This window comes from Trichoderma ghanense (genome assembly GCF_004382785.1).
Source record: "Trichoderma ghanense strain CCMA-1212 chromosome Unknown scaffold_2, whole genome shotgun sequence".
Lineage (NCBI taxonomy): Eukaryota > Fungi > Ascomycota > Sordariomycetes > Hypocreales > Hypocreaceae > Trichoderma > Trichoderma ghanense.
The window spans coordinates 1,481,055-1,498,235 of NW_027395665.1; the positions used below are offsets into that span (position 1 = coordinate 1,481,055).

The 17,181-nt window shown below is 54.5% G+C and overlaps 5 protein-coding genes across 5 annotated transcripts; 2 read left to right on the forward strand and 3 right to left on the reverse strand.

Moving 5' to 3' along the window:
* Positions 1–4,351: 4,351 nt before the first annotated feature.
* On the reverse strand, positions 4,352–6,615 carry CCMA1212_002868 (Calcium/calmodulin-dependent protein kinase kinase 2; the record flags this gene model as incomplete). The annotated part of the gene is made up of 6 exons (XM_073700236.1): positions 4,352–5,110; positions 5,170–5,579; positions 5,647–6,028; positions 6,082–6,231; positions 6,295–6,376; positions 6,467–6,615. 6 exons carry the CDS (start codon positions 6,613–6,615, stop codon positions 4,352–4,354), a joined length of 1,932 nt encoding a protein of 643 aa, XP_073561236.1.
* A 948-nt stretch (positions 6,616–7,563) lies between these two features.
* CCMA1212_002869 (Transport protein particle subunit bet5) lies at positions 7,564–8,192 on the forward strand (the record flags this gene model as incomplete). The annotated part of the gene is made up of 3 exons (XM_073700237.1): positions 7,564–7,600; positions 7,676–7,975; positions 8,089–8,192. 3 exons carry the CDS (start codon positions 7,564–7,566, stop codon positions 8,190–8,192), a joined length of 441 nt encoding a protein of 146 aa, XP_073561237.1.
* Positions 8,193–8,836: 644 nt separating this feature from the next.
* Positions 8,837–10,502, reverse strand: CCMA1212_002870 (Peroxisomal biogenesis factor 3; the record flags this gene model as incomplete). Its single annotated transcript, XM_073700238.1, has 3 exons — positions 8,837–9,855; positions 9,929–10,269; positions 10,345–10,502. The coding sequence occupies 3 exons, from the start codon at positions 10,500–10,502 to the stop codon at positions 8,837–8,839; spliced, it is 1,518 nt and encodes a 505-aa protein (XP_073561615.1).
* A 1,796-nt stretch (positions 10,503–12,298) lies between these two features.
* On the forward strand, positions 12,299–13,158 carry CCMA1212_002871 (uncharacterized protein; the record flags this gene model as incomplete). Its single annotated transcript, XM_073700239.1, has 3 exons — positions 12,299–12,374; positions 12,486–12,899; positions 12,971–13,158. 3 exons carry the CDS (start codon positions 12,299–12,301, stop codon positions 13,156–13,158), a joined length of 678 nt encoding a protein of 225 aa, XP_073561614.1.
* Positions 13,159–14,609: 1,451 nt separating this feature from the next.
* CCMA1212_002872 (Forkhead protein sep1) lies at positions 14,610–16,916 on the reverse strand (the record flags this gene model as incomplete). Its single annotated transcript, XM_073700240.1, has 1 exon — positions 14,610–16,916. The coding sequence occupies one exon, from the start codon at positions 16,914–16,916 to the stop codon at positions 14,610–14,612; it is 2,307 nt and encodes a 768-aa protein (XP_073561613.1).
* Positions 16,917–17,181: the final 265 nt, after the last annotated feature.

Genomic DNA, 17,181 nt, shown 5'->3' on the forward strand with positions numbered 1-17,181 from the left:
CCCTCCGCCAAGGCGGCAGTTGGAAAGTAGCCAAGAAAACGGGGACGTGGCAGTGTTTATTTTAGACTTGAAAACATTCTTCTAGTTAATTTACTTGCAATGTTCTGGCGGTAACGAGGAGGAGAGACTTCTGCCTTTTTCTTCCTGCTGGAATGAATGTTGTTGTTGCTTCATGTGTACATACTACATGCACTCCAGTACACCACGTTTCTTGGAACTGGCAGATGGCGGAATCCCTTCCCACAGCCTCGTTAGCCTCGTCGTCACAGCTGAGGTGCCCTTTGTTCGACGTCTTCTCTCTCTACCTTATGACTGCCGTTTGATTTTAGCCAGGGCCTCGGTACTTGTAGGCATGATAAGTATTGACAAGTATCTATACTAACTATCCACCACATTTATATGTGCCGGTTCCAGTCCCAGGCCCGTGGGCCCTGAACTGCACCTTCATTTGAGGGGGGGACACAGATGAGGGGCACAGACGGTCAAACAGACATGGAGGAAGGGAGAGCAGATGCTAACCGGCAGACTCCACGCATCGGTCTCTCTTGGTGCATGTTCGTATGACCTCAGACGCAGCTGCACGAGCGTCAAAAAGAGGCACGACAGATGGATACGATGCGCGGAAATAGGCCCATCCCATTCCAATGGCTGAGGGGGCCGGATGCTTTTTCCTGTCGGCCCTTTGAATCCCTCCCCCCTTTCGAAGTCTGGGCACTTTGGTGCTATTATAGCTTGATGCATGAGGTTGAGGAGAAGGGAAGGGCCTAGAATGACTTGGTGTGTTACTGCATGTATGGAGTCTACCGGTGGTAACAGGACTGGATTGTCGACATGATCACGTCGTGATTCCACCATGCGCGTTGTGATGAAGCCGGCAATAAGGAAGTTGTTGAGTGGCAGGCAATCTATTACCTCGGCGGAAGCACATACGCGCTTTACATATTACTTTGTTCTGCATGCGCCTCCTGCAGCTTCGAGATTAATTAATTAATCAACTGAGAGACGGACCTTGTATTAACCATGATGATCTCTCAGCAACTCTGTTGTGATGGAGTACATACCTCATGGATTATTGCATGCATGCCACGCTCAAGAGGACAAGGACATGAGTTATCCAGCATCTCATCCTCTCTCCCGGCCATCACGTCAAATCACAGCCCATCTTCATCCTGTCCTGTCACGGCTCGTACAGTCTTGCTCCCATCAGATTGACCTGCAACGACCAAAGCAAGCAAGGGCGCTATTGCTCCGCATCTGCACAGTACATGCAGCATCCCTGCCATGGCATTTTCCCTCGGCGGCCTCCAATGCAAGCCACTTCTCTCTCTCTCTCTCTCTCTCTCTCTCTCTCTCTCTCTCTCCCCCTTTCTCACTCACGCCCTTAATCTTGGGTGCATGGTATTAGCCAAGAGCTGCATCGCCTTTTCCCAACACCCAGGGATTACATACTTGGATGACCCAGCCAGCAGAACCGAAGCACTTGGTCTTGGGCTTCTTCTGTTCCATTGCAATTCAGAAATGAGATGGTCCGTGTTATGTATCTTCCATCTAAGTACTTCATCAACACGAATAACAAGGGATTGTGGAATAAAGTTCCGTGTGGGTGACTGTAAGGTACCTTAGGTATATGCTTTCGTACGTACCTATATCGACATGGTTGAAGCATCAAAGAAGCATCTGACAGCCCAGCGATCCACTCCAGAGACCCAAGCGTCTTGTCCAGTGTGAACAAGGCCGCGGCTATGATCTCATAGCGTCAGATAAAGTCAGATATTCGCAGCACCATCCCCCTCCCCTCCCCTCTTATGCCCACAGCCCCCCCCCCCTTCTCCCCTGTCATGCTGGTCTAGGAGAGGGGAAGAACTGCAAAATGCAAATCGATGAGGCTATTCTTATTCAAGCTATATAATGTTGTTATATTACTCCCATTTGTCATCAACTCGACACCGCAAGTTAAAACACTGGAAATCCTGCTGCAGCGGCTGTTCTAGTTCCCTTTGTGATACAACCCCCCTGAGCATACTTACATACGGCGCCTCACATGCATGCACCTTGTTTCTACCTTACCATATACCAAGTTCCTGCTCATTCTCGTCACTTCCGTACCGCCACTCGCGTATTGGTGTAGGTGGCTATTTCCTGCCAGGGAGATGATACTGTCCCCTTGCTCTAATTTCACATGTACTTCATCAACGTGCGCACCAATGCCCGTGGGAACATGCGGATCTAAGCGATCGAGTAAGAACTCGAAAGTCAATGTGCTGACCCGTTGTCGATCTGCGTTTTTTTTTTTTTTTTTTTTTTTTTTTTTTTTTTTTTGTTTGTTTGTTTCTTCTCGGCTATCCTCTCCCTGCAGTCACAATCTGCCTGTATGTATTATCCAGTAATATCTGCACCTTGATAATACTAGAAAAAAAGTTCGTCAAATAGAATACTAACCCTAAACAACGAAAAAGACGGACATCAAAGTTCAAGTCCCCCCCCCTTTGATACCGCTCCCCACCAACGTTCCTCGACGCAACATCCTCCCCTCTTAAACAACCAGTGCATCAATGCTTTTCCTTAATTTGCACAGACCTGCAAGAATTCACCATCACTTCCGCCGGGAAGGAAACCCGTGTCGTACTTCTCGCCATCTCAGCGGCTTGCTTCAAAGCACACACACACAGACCAGCCATCCCACCGGACTTCCCTTCCTGTCGGGAACGGCAGCTTGGAGACAGGGTGTGTACGTTTGTTTCTCGTTTGATGCAAGTATAACCGCTGCGTGGGAATCACTGCAGCAAAGGCGTCCTTATTGTAGCCCATGGCACCGCATGCTTGCGAACTCGTGCAGACATGCCTCATGCACCAAGTATGCAATGCACTCAATACCTTGCTTCGTAGTATGTATTCTGTATTCTGTACCTCGCCTTACACACCGCAGAGGCAAGTCCCGGCATGTAGACTTGGACGCCGACACGTAGGAAACATCTTGGCCCCTGATAGCCGACAGATACCGCATCTGTCTACAAAGAAGCACTACAAGCCCCGTCATCACCACCTCGCGAGTGCAACGCAAACTCAAAAAGCTCATATAAAATACCCAAGACATGTACCGCTGCTACTTTACACTCCGCTCAAATGGCCCTCATGATTCGATACAGATTGCGCGTCCGTGTCTTGTCCTCTTCGGTTCTAGACTTTTCAGCCTGTGCGTTGCGTTGCGTTTGTTGCATCGCGGACACGCATGCCTGCATACCCGTGACCTCCTCAACCTCAACGAGACTGCTCAACGTGTTCCGTGCCTCTCTTCCTCTCATGGCCCGCATACCTATCGCAGCCCTGCCTTGCGTTCATCGTTCGTTCGCTGGTCCGCCACATGAATGGCCCGAGCTTTCTTCTTTCCCTCTGAGCTGACCACTACCCCCCCTCCCCCAATGCCCAGACCAGACACGGAACGCGGGTAAGGATGATTTTTTTGTGTCAGGGGTCTGGCTGTCTGTCTGTCTGCGTAGGTGATAACGCGCCTTGCCAGCCTCGCAGCCGACGAACTGCAAGACTATTGCCTGACTTGCTCCCTGGCATGTGCGGGTGTGGCGAGGCTGCCTATCCGAGCGGCAAGGGTTGACTGACATACGATACACGCGGCAAGTAGTTGATCCGTACTCATACTTTGTGCTTCGTGCAGCACGGAGAAATGACAACCAAGGACTTGGTGTTGTCTTTAATTGGATTAAGCATTCCATGCCTCTTCCGCTGCCGCGTGGCGGCTCCCTAATCTCCTCCTGCGTCCTTTCGTACATGTACGTTGTGCCGAATGACATGGGCCGCACTCCATTCGTCCTTTGAGTATCTCCCTCACACCACCGGCCATAACCATGACTGCCGTGGTCCAATGCAATAACGGTCTCACCGACCGTTCTAGAAATCACCAACGTCGTGTCTGCCGTTCCGTTAGTTGAAATTCCTAATCTTGCTGCCGTCTTGGTGCGCCCGAAGCGGTGAGCGTAATCCTCACGGTTTGGCGGCGGAGATTGCCTTCTCCACACAATCAATGGGAAATGATACTCTCAGCCTACATCATGAAGTAGCGTAGGAGCATAGCGGCGTGGTATCCGATTGGAGACGGCTGCACACGAGGCCGTTTCCAGCCTTCTTGTTGGACGCCCCTTAGATCGCCGGAAGGAAAAGTAGACTTGTATTTTGATAAGGAGTCTAGTCCGCATGAAGGGGGTGCATATTGTCTTTGTAGTATCCGATGTCTCAGTTCGTGCCGAGATCGTCTCTCTTCCGAGTCTTCACAATTAGGCCGCGGACGCGACAAGCCGAGTCAACGATCGAGATGCGCTAGTTTGAGACGCCGACGAATCTAAGTCTGGTCCGTTGTCTTGCTTCTATTCTCGGATTCATCCGAGACTTTGATTCTGGACACAAGGTCGGCCAGCTTGTTGCCTGGATGGAGAGGGAGAGGGTCTAGAAGCTGCTTGGAATTCTTCCCGACAGTCTTCAGCGGAGATGGTGAGACCGGAGCCTCGTCCACCAAGTATTCCAGTTTCTTAAAATAATCTTTCTCCTTGATGTGTTTCGTCAGATACATGATCGGGTTGGTTGGTTGGTTCGGTTTCGTTCGCTCCTTAATGGCCTCCTCATAGGCGCGGTCATAGACGTTGAAGTCGACTGCCGTAGGGGAGTCTGACACGACGTCTGGCGTCTTTTCATCTGTCGCAAAGGCATCTCTTGCCCCCGTGCCGATGCCCAGGAATGGAGGCTCTTGGTCGGTGATGTCGTGAGCTTGGCCTTTGGCATTTCCTTCCTCGGCCTCGGGAGCACGAAGCACCGTCTTCTGCTGCGTGATGAGCGCCACAATGTCTGCAGCTGATGCCTTTGTGCCCGTTCTCTTGGTCGCCTCTTTTTCTTCAGGCGGCTGAGATGTCGCTTTCTTACGTCTGCTTGATGACAATGAAGTTCTAAACCGGTGGATGGCCTTCATCACACACATGAGGTGATTCATCTTCCTCGTGAATGCCCGACTAAGCTCCAGCTCATTAGGCGGCTCAACAGGGTTGGCGCAGTTTTCTTCTGCGGATAGCAAAGGGTCGGTCCCCTCCTTGGTCACCCAGGGATGTTCCTGTAGGACAGTTAGTACATGGACTGTTGTGCCCATCTGGTTCGTCGCAAGAGACTCACTCGAAGCTCGGCCATGGTGATTCGTGTCTCCGGGTTCTTGTCCAGCAGTCTGCCCATGAGATGGACAAAGGTCGGATTCTCATCCTTGGGAAACTCTGGCTCCTCCGTCTTGATGGCCTCGTAAATCTCGAGCATGGCCTCTCTGTTGAAAGGAATCTTGCCGTACTTGAGACAGTAGAGGGTGACGCCCATGGACCATATGTCTGCCGCTGTGCCGGAAACCTTGTCATGTTTGCTGCACAGCTCGGGAGGTAAGAAGGCGGGAGATCCAGCAGTTTTGGCAGTTGTCATGTTGGTGGGCTTTTCAAACATTTCCGAGACTCCAAAGTCGACAACCTTGAGGACGTCGTCTTCTGATAGCAAGAGATTGTCAGGCTTGATATCCCGGTGAATGACGCCTTGAGCGTGCACTGCCGATGACTTAGCATCCGTGACTACGAATCCGACGTACGTCTCTGAAGTGGGTGATTGACTTACAGTACTCGATCCCCAATATCAAATCGCGGAACCAGAACCTGCACTCCTCTTCGGGATACGGATCTGCCCGTTCACACAAGCCGACTTTCATTATGACCCCTTTCTTGCACATCTCCATGACCATGTACAAAGAATCTTCGTCGGGATCATCCAGGACTTCGATGAGCTGGGCCAGGTTAGGGTGATTGAGCTTCTTCATGATGGCAATCTCCTCTCGGATGTAGAACAGCGCGTCGCTCTTTTCGCGGTCCCGCAACCCAACGAGATGAGGAGGCAAGTTGCCTCCCCTAGTAGGCATTCGTCGTGACGACCCTGGGCCTTGACGCATGGCCATGGACTGCGCTCGTCTTCGTAGGCGGACCTTGGAGAACTCCTTGACGGCCTGCAGACTTATTCTAAGTAAGCTTCACGGGTGGGGGAAGAGGTAAAACTAACGTATTCGTTTCCGAACTGATCTGTCGCCAGATGGACAGAGCCGTAGGAGCCCCGTCCGATTTCCTCTTGAATCACATATTGGTTTATTCTATGGTGGGTCCGGCCATCTGTTTCGTCATTCGAGAATTCGACACGCGCGTCCAAAGTTTCCTGTTGCACGTGTTGGTTAGTCCAGTTGACGCTTGAGGATAAGATCATGGTGAAGGGGCTGACTTTGATCTCGCGGTGAGCACTCGGAGTGCGCTTATGCTGTCTGATGGGACTTGCGAAGCCGTGGAGACGAGGTGGCTCAGTTCTGAAGGATGAAGCATCAGCACTCGACATAAGGCGAGACCTTGGGCCGTCTTTGAGCGGCAGCTGTAGGATGGCGCATTCGTTCACTTACACTGCAGACACCAGAGACGGTCGAACGTCTTCTGACGGGTCGTCACGGCCGTTGACAGTCAGTCTAGGCGACTGAAGCCCGGGCGGCGGCTGCCCGTACACAGGCGCCGACTTGATGCTGTTACCAGGCGACTGCGGCGGCGTCTCCATGATGGCAGGCTCAATGATTTGTGAAAGCTGACGACGGAGGTTTGATCAGGCGAAGCTATTATGAGGTGCTCGTGTCGCGTGCGCTTCGATGAGATTCCCGGCGTCTCTTTTTCGCAGATGCAAGCTCAAGGTCCCGTCAAGCAGCTATGGGTGACTGAGTAAAGATCAGCAGATGTATGCCCAGCCTCCCCGCGACGTTGCCCTGCGCCAGGGTCGATTTCACAAGCGAGCAGCTTTGCGCGCCCAATAATAAATAATGAGTTGAGGTGAGGCTGAAAGACGCTGGGCGGCCAGCCATTGGAGGGGTAGAAGGCGTCTTTGAGCGGGGGCGTTAAGCTCGGGCAGGCCATTGGTGATTTGAACGTCTGGCAATGGCGGTATTATTCAGTCAGCCTGCATCGGACCAGCACCGGCCGCATCTGTTATCGTATGTTGACCATGTCTGTTGCCATTTTGGTACGGTCAACGACCCAGCCTTTTGCTTCGTCCTGTCCGCAATATCGTGAAGGATACCAATATTACTGTGAATCAAATGGGACCAAGAGCTGGAGCTCTGGGAGGGGCCACGCTCTCTCTCTACAGTACAGAACTGTACCCGCTATCGTTCGGCCCTCCAGCAGGCTCCTACAGTGGACTCAAGCACCCAAGGTATCGAAATACCCCGCCACCTCCAGCAACACCCGACCCGTATTCACCTGTCAACTCCATACCGCGATTAGATAACCCTAACAGCCAGCTCCTGGATCCTGGAACGACACACCTCCAAACGCGCCCAAGCCGCCGCCCTCTCGACGAACCTCGGCCAGTTCAGCAACGACTCCCAAGCCATTGACTTGTCGCGTCCAGCCTCAAACCACCTCTACCGAATCGCCAATACACCGTCCATTCACAGAATAATAACCCCCTACGCGCGAAGCACGTTGCGCGCGCACCCAATCTGCTCACACCATGGTCGTCTACTCCTTCTACATCTTCGACCGCCACAGTCCGTCTCCCTCCCTCTCCTCACCTCTCCTCTCTTCCCTCCTTTAAAAGAACACACCTCTCTAACGGCCAACAGCGGAATGCGTCTACGTCAAATCCTGGATGCCCCCCCAAGTCCCCGGCACCGCCGCCCCCGTCCTGTCCACGGGCTCCGACGACGCAAAGCTCATCTTCGGCACCGTCTTCTCCCTCCGCAACATGGTCCGCAAGCTCGGCGGCGACGACGACGCCTTCATCAGCTACCGCACCGGCCAGTACAAGCTGCACTTTTACGAGACGCCCGCCAACCTGCGCTTCGTCATGATTACGGATACGGGGTCCGCGAGCATGCGGAACGTGCTGCATCAGATTTACATTAACCTATGGGTCGAGTATGGTGTGTTTCCCCCCTCCTCTCTTCGATTGTGCTTGGGATTTTTGCCTCTAGTTTTGGGAGCATCTTTGGATTGGTGTGGCAATGGCTGAACAAATCTGTGTTATGGTATTTAGTCGTCAAGAATCCGCTTGCGCCGGTTGAACACAAGGGCGGCGCGGGTGTGAATAACGAGCTTTTCGAGCTTGGACTGGATCAGTTCATACGCGGCCTGATGTGAGCACTCGGCATAGCTACGAGACTCCGAAACAGCAACGATTCATTCGAAAAAAAAGCCAAACTCAAGGAGATATGGCGACGAGCGATCCCCTGATGCTCCCCCAGGGGGGGGGGGGGGCTCACCGAGAAGCTTCTCCTATCCCGTAGCTAGGATGCCACAGAATGCGGCTACCTCTGCTATGCAGAAGCTCCATTCATCAAAGGACGAGATGGGTTGTGGGGATGTGTTCACTCAAAGGGGGCTTGGGATGGGCTGCTTGAATGAGAACCTGCGCGTCGTGAGATGACAGACCGGCCCTGATGGAGAGCCGTGGGATCTGTGGGCACAGCTTTGCAAGAGGGGGGGATCTCCGTCTCCAGAAGATGCCGAGCGCTGACCTCGAGCGCCGAGGACCACGTAGATATATCGTGATAAGCTGTCTGCTGAACTGCCAGCTTCATGAAAACACTGTAGCAGGAAAGAAGAAGATAGCAGAACAAGACAGATATAAATAGAAGAAAAACCATAGAGTCTTTACCATTCGTCCCGCCATTGCCTCCGAAATGATGAACAAACCTGGTAGAATGCACCAAGATCTTTACTCTTTACTATACAATTATGCGCATTGTCTGCTACCGTGCCTCCCCTGCCCCCGTTCTTCTGCTTCACGTTCTCTTCTCTGTTGCCCTCTCCCATGCGCCTTCGAGATTTGCCGTCTGGCGGTCAACCATGACGACGCTGCTGTCGACCTGAGTCGACTGCGACTGGGTATCTTCGGACTTGAGGTACACGGCGCTCTCCATGAGCCCCTCGTCCTTCATCTCGTTCTCCCAGTTGCTCGAGTAGACAACTGCGGAAAAGGCCTCGAGATCGCGCACCGACTCCATTTCCTGCAGATACTCGTTCGGCACACCGTTGCCAATGACGTGAGCCTGCCGCGTCAGGACGGAGAGAATCTTGGGCAGCAGAATGGCCCGGCTGCGCTTGAGGCTGGCTGTGGTTGCCACTGTGGTGGGGGACTCGTCGAGAGAGAACTCAAAAGCCTCGGTGGCCAGCTTCTTGTCCACGAGATGCGAGAATCCCCGGTCGAGGATCAGGGTCAGGACATGTGAAAAGGCGGGCGACTCGATTAGATCCGCCGTCTCATCCAGCAGCCGCCTCAGCGCTGCAGACGACACCTGGGAGCCCCCTTCAGGGGACAACCCTCCGTCGTCGAGGATGCCCGACTCACGGATGACCTCGTCCTCCTTATCCTTGGGCGGCAGGAGAAAGGTTAACCAATCTGAGCGCTTGCGCTCATCGGCGCTGGAGCCCTCAATCAGCTTCCTGACCTCTGCCGTCAGCTGGGAGACGCGGTCAAAGGTGACGAGATCGCGAGGGCTGAGGCTGCCAAAGACGGTCCTCACGGAGCTCTCGACGCGGTGCATGACATCGATCCACCCCCTGTTCAGCAGCCACCAGCTGAATGTCAGGTACTTGCGATTTGTGTCAAAGTCGCTGCCGTATGATTGATCGGGGTTGTCGTCGTCGTTGTTCTCTAGGTTGATGGTGGCCTGTTGGCTGCCTGTGGCGAGGGCAACGACGCTGGATAGGTAGCTGCGCCGACCCAGGAGATTCAGTTGGACCCTGGTCAGCATGGTGAGGAGGGCGAGCGTGTAGATGAGCGTGAATGATCTCGTAATGGCTGTGTTACCCCGGCACGGTCAGTATTCCAACCCAGTCTCTCTGGCGAGTACAAACAAGGAAGAGGCGCGTACCGCTGATGGTCAGGTCATCCCACAGCTGCCTCTTTGTCTTTCGCGGCCTGGGAGGAGCGAGCTCCTGCTGGGAGCCGTCTGAGGTAAAGGGCACGCCGAGCTCGACAGGCACGCTGATGGTGCTCTTGCTATCATCCTCGGTAAGGGTGGTATCGGCAATGCTGGGCGGGCTTGTCGTCTGGATGCCCTTGAGGCTCCGCGCGGAGCTCTTGATCTGCTGGATCTCGTATGTGATTTGCTCGGTGTTGAGCGCGGTGACGATGTTGCCCGTGGCGGTGGGCAAGAGGGCGAGGACGGTAAAGGTGCAGTCTTCCTGGTTCTGCTCGAACCGGCGTCGAAGACTGTAGGCGATCAATGTTGGTTGGCGATTGCATGGGAGAAGATACAGAGAGAAGGGATGATGAGGTCTGGCTTACTTTTCCTTGGCGATGCGGTCGCTGCTCATGCGCTCGCGCGCGTCGTTGATTTTGGACATGACATACTGGGTGACGGCATAGCCAGCGCCCACGACGCCGAGGCCGATGGCAATGGGCGTCCGGTTGCGATGCACCCAGCGCCGGGCTGAGGAGAGCATGTTGGGCAGCGCTGCGCGGGTCGGGTCGGGGTCGGGTCGGGTCGAGTCAGAGGCTCATGGATCAGCAATTCGAGGTCATTTACGGGCCAGTCGTGTCTTGGTCGGCACGCGTCGTCGGCGGTCCAGCAATGCGAAGCTCGTCGCACAGAGAGAGTCGGCGCGGCAGCTGGGACGAAACGATGGTAGTTGATGGAAAAGTCGCGATGGTGGTAAGATGAAGCTCTGCGTGTGCTTTGGTCCAATGCTCATACAAATGTTGGGTTGGCTTGCAGCGTGCCTCGGTTCTGTCCAGCGCCCTCTAATTGGCGTCCTCGGCTAGGGGCAGCACGGGCAAGCAGTACGAGTACGCGCGAGGTACAGCTGCGCACGCCGTTCGCGGCGCCAGGGTGTCGGCACTTGGGGGGACGTCTGGTACCGCCTGCGTACCCCGTGGCGCAAGCATCAGCCCCGTCGAGAGTCTGGGGTGCTCAGTCCACTGCATGCACGCACTAAACGGGAGGTGGCTCTAGGCGCTTCCAGGCGGGCAGGTACTAGGCGTTGTACCTAGGCTGTCAGCACTTGACGCTGAGGTCGAGCATCACTGCCTGCCTGGAGGGTGATGTTCGTCGTGATCTGGTAGGGTTGGATGATACCTACAACCTTTGACACGTGTGGTCAGTATGCTTTATCCAGCTTGTCAACTGCTTCAAGTATGAGATGGGGTTTAATCTCACCGCATTGTCTACATTCAGCACCTCAAATCTTCCACCATCGCGATCTCCTCCGTCAGAGTCGAAGTCAAAAGCTTCAGCTCGTGCTTCAGCACTTCAACGCTGACGACAACCACCAGGTACCGGCTACACACCCCCTTATCGCTTATCGCAGGGAGGCGAAAAGCTGCCCGGGCACTAACAGCCCTGGAGCCAAAGCCTGTGACGTGACTGTGCGCATGTCCCCGATCGATCCCACGCCGCTAAATTGCCATTAGCAAAACGAGCATCAGCAGCCCCCTTCGGCTTCTCAGCTGTCCAGAGTACACTCTACCTTGAGCTAGTCCTTCCCTCTCGACTTACACGGACAAACCACAGCCAAGCAGTCAGCTTCCAGCAGGTTTTTTTTTTTTTTTTTTTTTTTTGGCTGCCCTGCCCATCTTCCCTTTTCATGTTGTTGCCCCTCCTCTCCTTGACCCCTCGCTTCCCAATTTACCCCGGCAATTCCAAGCTTGCCTGCATACCAACCGCACATATAATCCTAACTCTTTTCATCTCGCTGCATATTTTCAAAATTTTCGCCCTCTTCCTTGGTTTGAACTCCCTGCCTACCGTTTGCAACAACAACCAAAAAAGGGACCTTGGATTTCCGCTTCTACGCGCTTCCTCCTGTTGACCCGGTCGGTACCTGCTGCTAAAGGCGGAGGTAACACCTGCTAAGGGTGTCCAAGCCTCGACAGCCGGTCCAGGTCTGGTGACTCCTTGTTCCTGCTGACTGCGAAGAACCGAGAATCGCCCTCCTGAGCCAGTGGCTTGAAAGCTTTCAACGGAAAAAGCATATCAGCAATGCGCCTCTTCGCCCAGCAGTCGAGATAACGCCTGGCCAATCCATTTCTTCTTCTTTGGACCCCTCTGGCGGCTTCATCCTCCCCCTTTGCGGTGACATACAATTGCTCGGTGGAAGAAGCGACAGCAAGAGCGGGATAGCAAGGCCGAGTTTCCTCTCAGCTTGCCCTTTTTACTCGAACGCTCTCCCGTCTATTGCCAGCGCACGGCCGTCTTTGCTTCCCCTTGGGGAGAAAAATCAGGAAAGAAAAAAGAGAAGAAATGGATCAGCAGAAGCCCCCGGAATTCATACTCGACGTCTTTTCGGACCCTCGGTCTGTCCGCGAAGTCGTCAAAGGTAACCTACCCAATTGTCTCCGCAAGTTGATGCGCTGGGGAGCCCGTCGCATCTACCGAAGAAACCCTTTTCTCCCTCTTTCCGCTAACACAGCGACCGCGTTACAATCAGGCATCCTCCACACAATCTTCTTCAACCGCTTCTTCCCCTCCCTCGCCCCCCGAACGCACGAGGTCCTCGACGTCACCCTGCCCTACGTCAACGACGATGAGCTCGAGACCCTCATCGAGCAGCGCGCCTACGCCCTCGAGCGCCAGCTCGACGCCGAACGATTATCCAGTTCCGGCGGCCACGCGACAGCAGGAGGAGGAGGAGGAGGGGGAGGCGCCGCGGCAAAGGGCGACAGGATGAGCGGCGGCGGCGCCGGCGGGACGACGGACGGCGGCAGCGGAGGCAGGGGCCAGATCACCGTCCAGTTCTTTGAGCGCAAACGTCGCAAGGCGTGGCTCACGCGCGGCGAGGAGGAGGTTTGCTGGGAGACATGGACGATCAAGGTGACTGTCGCCGAGCCGAGGACGGAGAACGGTACGTCGTTGCACAGCATAGGGCCAAGACCATGGACCGCGACCTATGTACTAATGCCTTTGCGTGTTCAGAACGAGCCAAGGTCCGCAGAGCAATGGAACAGACGCTCTTCACAACCGCCATGAAAATCGTCACCTTTGTCAACACCCACAAGGACCACATCCCGCCCATCACCACCCAGGGCGGCAACCCCTTCCCCTACAAGATCAACCTCGAGTCCAAGGAGACGAGCTGGGTGTCCCGCATACGCATGTACTAGAATTGCCTAGTAAGCATGACGGACGATGCTCTTCCAGCCGCTGATTCGGGATGAACTTGGGGAATGCCGTCGTCTGAAACCGGGCTGCACATCTCACGTTTCTCTCTCTCTCTCTCGCTTTTCTCACATCTCCTCCATTCTCAGACGGTTTCGACGACCACGAAGCCGATAAACCACGGCAAAAAGAAGGATTCGAATGATGGAATAATGGGCTTTCGGGAGGGCAAGGATTCTGCGTATACGCTCCACTACAATAATTTTCATCCTTGTTGGGCAGACAACGCTCTCTCTCTCCTCTCTCTCTCTCTCTCTCTCTATATATATATATATATATATATATATATGTATATGCGTCCTGCGTTTTACAACGGGAAGGGCGTTTGGGGGTGTCGGTTGGAGGGGAAGACGAAACGGATTCTCGACAATGAATGCATACGACCAAAGGTTAGATGGTACACCCGTTTTAGACGACGATGACATGCGCACAACGATGTGCATGCAAAGCTCTCGGGTATGGATCAAGGCATCTCAGGGTTCATGGACCAAGTCTGATTGACGCATCATGCATGGCTCGGTCTGGGTTACGAATTGTACGCTGGTGGCTACCTACCATAGGTATCCAACAGGGGCATAGGAGCAGAACGACAAGTTCAAGTATTCAAGTAGCATCAAGATATCAAAACCTGAGGAATACATTGTAATTGAACTCGGACAGACCAAAAGGCAAATCAGTCCCCTTGCTTTTGTTAGGCAAAGAAGGAAGCAAGCCATAATCAACAAGATAAAAGACAGCAAACACCCAAGCATGTCCGGCGAGAGACAATCCCTAAAACGACGAATTCCGATCCCAGTCCGTTGAGAAAAAAAAAAAGAGTCAAACCAACAAGAATTCAAACACGAGCCAGCCAGGTCTCTCACAAACCCTGTGATACCGATTCCCTAGGTACATGCGCGCGCACGCACATGTTTGTGATCCAGACTCCATGCATCCAACCAATATTCCGGTAAATAAGTCCAACACAAAAAGAAGCAAACAAGAGAGGAAAAGCAAAACAAGAAAAGACCAGAAGATTGATGGTGAAAACCGACAACTCTCGCAAAAGAACCATTCCAAGTCCAGGCCCGCGCCCAGGCCATACCAGCTAAACCAAGCGATCCCGTTCCCCAGGACAGACCGTGGTCGTATCCCAATGCCGTAAGAAAAGAAGGAGAATTTAAAAAAAAAAAAAAAAAAAGATGTACTATGTACTCAGAATCGCCGTGTCCCCCGGAGGGCGAAGCCGTGAAGCTCCAAGGAGCAGAGGTTGCCTCTGCACAATCCCTTTGCAGACCCCACTGTCGTCAAATACCCATAGCCGCCGCGTTAGTCGTGTGAGTCAGTGTCGTGATGAAGGTGTCGTAATCGTTTTCTCTTTCCGCCGCATGCGTCAGTTCTCATTGCGCCTCGTCCTCTAAAAGGTGGTTGAAAAGCTTCGACCCAAGGCGGGCTTTCCGCTCTGCTTCAAGCCTTTGGACGGCTGAGAGCCAGATCCAATCTTTTCGAACCCCTGAAGGATGTCGAGACCGGTAAAGTCGGACGTGTCCACACCGGCACCCGAAGCAAAGTCGCCGGTGTCCAGATGGAGAGACGGCCAGTCACCATCTCCTGGAAGCTCAATCAGCGAGACGAACTTGCTCGGTGAGTTGCCCCTGATGGGCGACCCTTGCAAGATCTTGGAAGGAGAGCTGAGGCCTTCAAAGACTTTGCTCGGCGTCTCCAGAAACTGCGAAGGTGTGTCAGGAGCCTTGAGCAGAGGGGCCGACGTGAGGAGCTTCTTGGAAGCCGACATATCGCCAATGGCTGATGACGAAACGGATCGGTCTAGGCGAGCGCGCTTGGCCGAGCGCTTGATGGGCGAGCCCGCATCTGCAGCGCCGATGCTGTCAAAGACGTTCTCGTCGTCCACTGGCAGGTCTTGGAAAATGTCAAAGTCGAGGAGGTTGCTGCTGGCATTGGGGGTATCAAAAGCGAAAATGCTGTCATCCAGCCTGAAAGCGGGACTCCACGGCAACATGTCCTCATGGGACAGGTTGGCTACCCGTCGAAGGGGAGACTGCAGCATGTGGCGGACCTTGGCGCGATGGATGCGCAGGTTCGTGTTGGGAGACACCGAGGGTGGTGGCTGCGCAATGGGCTTGACCTTCTTGACAACGGGAGTGAGAGGAGGAGGCATCTGGTTGTCAAGGGACCGACGGAAAGGAGACGACGAGGAAAGCCCATAGCTGGACAGCGAGCGACTCTTGGATGGGCTAAAGGGAGAAGAGCCTCTCAGCCGTGCAATCTCCTCCTCAGCCCGCCCGCGCTTGATGCGGTGCCGATCCGCCTCGGACGTGAAGAAGGCTGACCTGGCTGCGTTGGGGCGCATGGCGGAAGACTCGAGAGAGGAGATGTAGCCGCTGTCGTCCATGGAGGCGAATTTGCGCTTGTGAGTCCTGGTTGCGGATGAGGCAGGGTTGCGGTTCACAGGAGGCGGAGTGCCGTTTCGTCGCTCCGGTCGGGGCACCGGCGGGGTCGAGTGCAGAGCGGCAGGAAGGGGCGAGAAGAAGGACGAATCCAGCGGCAGTTCGTTGTCCGGTCCCTTGTCCGCCAGGTCCTCGGCAGGCGCGTTGTCGGATAGGAGAATCGTGGCATCCGACGAGGGCTCCAGAGGCATGGACAAGGTCGCCTGAGAAGTCGGCAGTGGAGGGAGGCTGGTGGCATGCGGCTGATGCTGGTGGTGGTGCTGATGAACGGGAGCAGGAGGCGGCAGACACGGCTCGGGCATCAACGCTGGCGCAGGTCGGGAGGGCTCGAGGCGGGTGGACATGACGGGGAGATTCTCGGCAGTCGGGACCGACTTGCGCGTTGGCTTTTCCTTGAGGAACTGGAACTCGGTGCCGGGCTCGATGCCCCAGTAGTTGCCCTTGCCGGGATCGTCCTTTGGTCGCTCGATCTTGATGAAGTTCTTGTGCAGACTCAGGTTGTGTCGAATGCTATTTTGCCAGCCTGCGTCATTGGGGTTGTAGAAGGAATAGTTGTCGCTGATCCACTTGTAAATCTGGGCCAGGGTGAGGCGTCTTTTTGAAGATCGAAGAATGGCCATTCCAATGAGCTGCGCGTAGCTGTGAGGCGGTTTGGTGCCATCGTCAGTAATGGGAGGGAACGAGTCGTGCGGCGGGAGCGCCTGCTCCTCGGCCTTGGGCTTCTTGTTGACTCGAGAGTCCTTGATCGGCGCCGCCTCCATCAGTCCTCGTTTCCCATTGGGATCCTGGTAATACTGCTCCCCGGAGATGTTGATAGCGGGCGGTGCCGGGAAGATTTGAGGGTGGACGTTTTCCTTTCCGAATAAGGCGTCTGGGTTCGCAAGAGGTGGCTTCTGAAGGCCGGTCTTGAAGTTGGATAGCTGCGGTTTCTTTTGCAGAGAGTCTGTGACTGGCGCCTTGTCCGGAGGAGGAGCCATTGAGATGCCGTTGAACTTGTTCAAGCCGTGCGACGGCTTGAGCGGCGCTCTGGGTGCGGCTGCCTTGGCCTTGAATGGTGAGAATGTCTTGCTGTTCTGAGAAACTGCGGGCTCGAGGATGACATTCGAGCTCGAGTTGGTGAGAGGACGGCGGATAGGCCTGGTCGGATTCGGCATGGGTGCGTGGCTGGTCATGGGAGCTTCGTTCTCGAAGAAGAGGTCGTCATTGAAGACTTCCAACGGCCTGGATGAGGCGTAGAATCGTGGTGGCTGGGCCATTTCGGCCGGTACAGGCAAGTACCGCTGTGTGAGAGAGACTGTAAGTGTGTGGTTGAGGCTCGTTCGAGCTCAGTGGAGCAGGCTGAGGGTTGACAGATGTCAAGGCTCAGGTGCTGCTGGTCCAGGGCGCGCTAGTCAGCCAAGGTTGCAGGGGAAGAGACGCGACGCCGTCGTGGGCGAGAGCAGCGGAAGCATCGCAGGGCTCAAGAGGGCCTGAGGGAGATGAACGAGAAGCGAAGGGGAGGAGGAAGAGGGTATGTAAGAA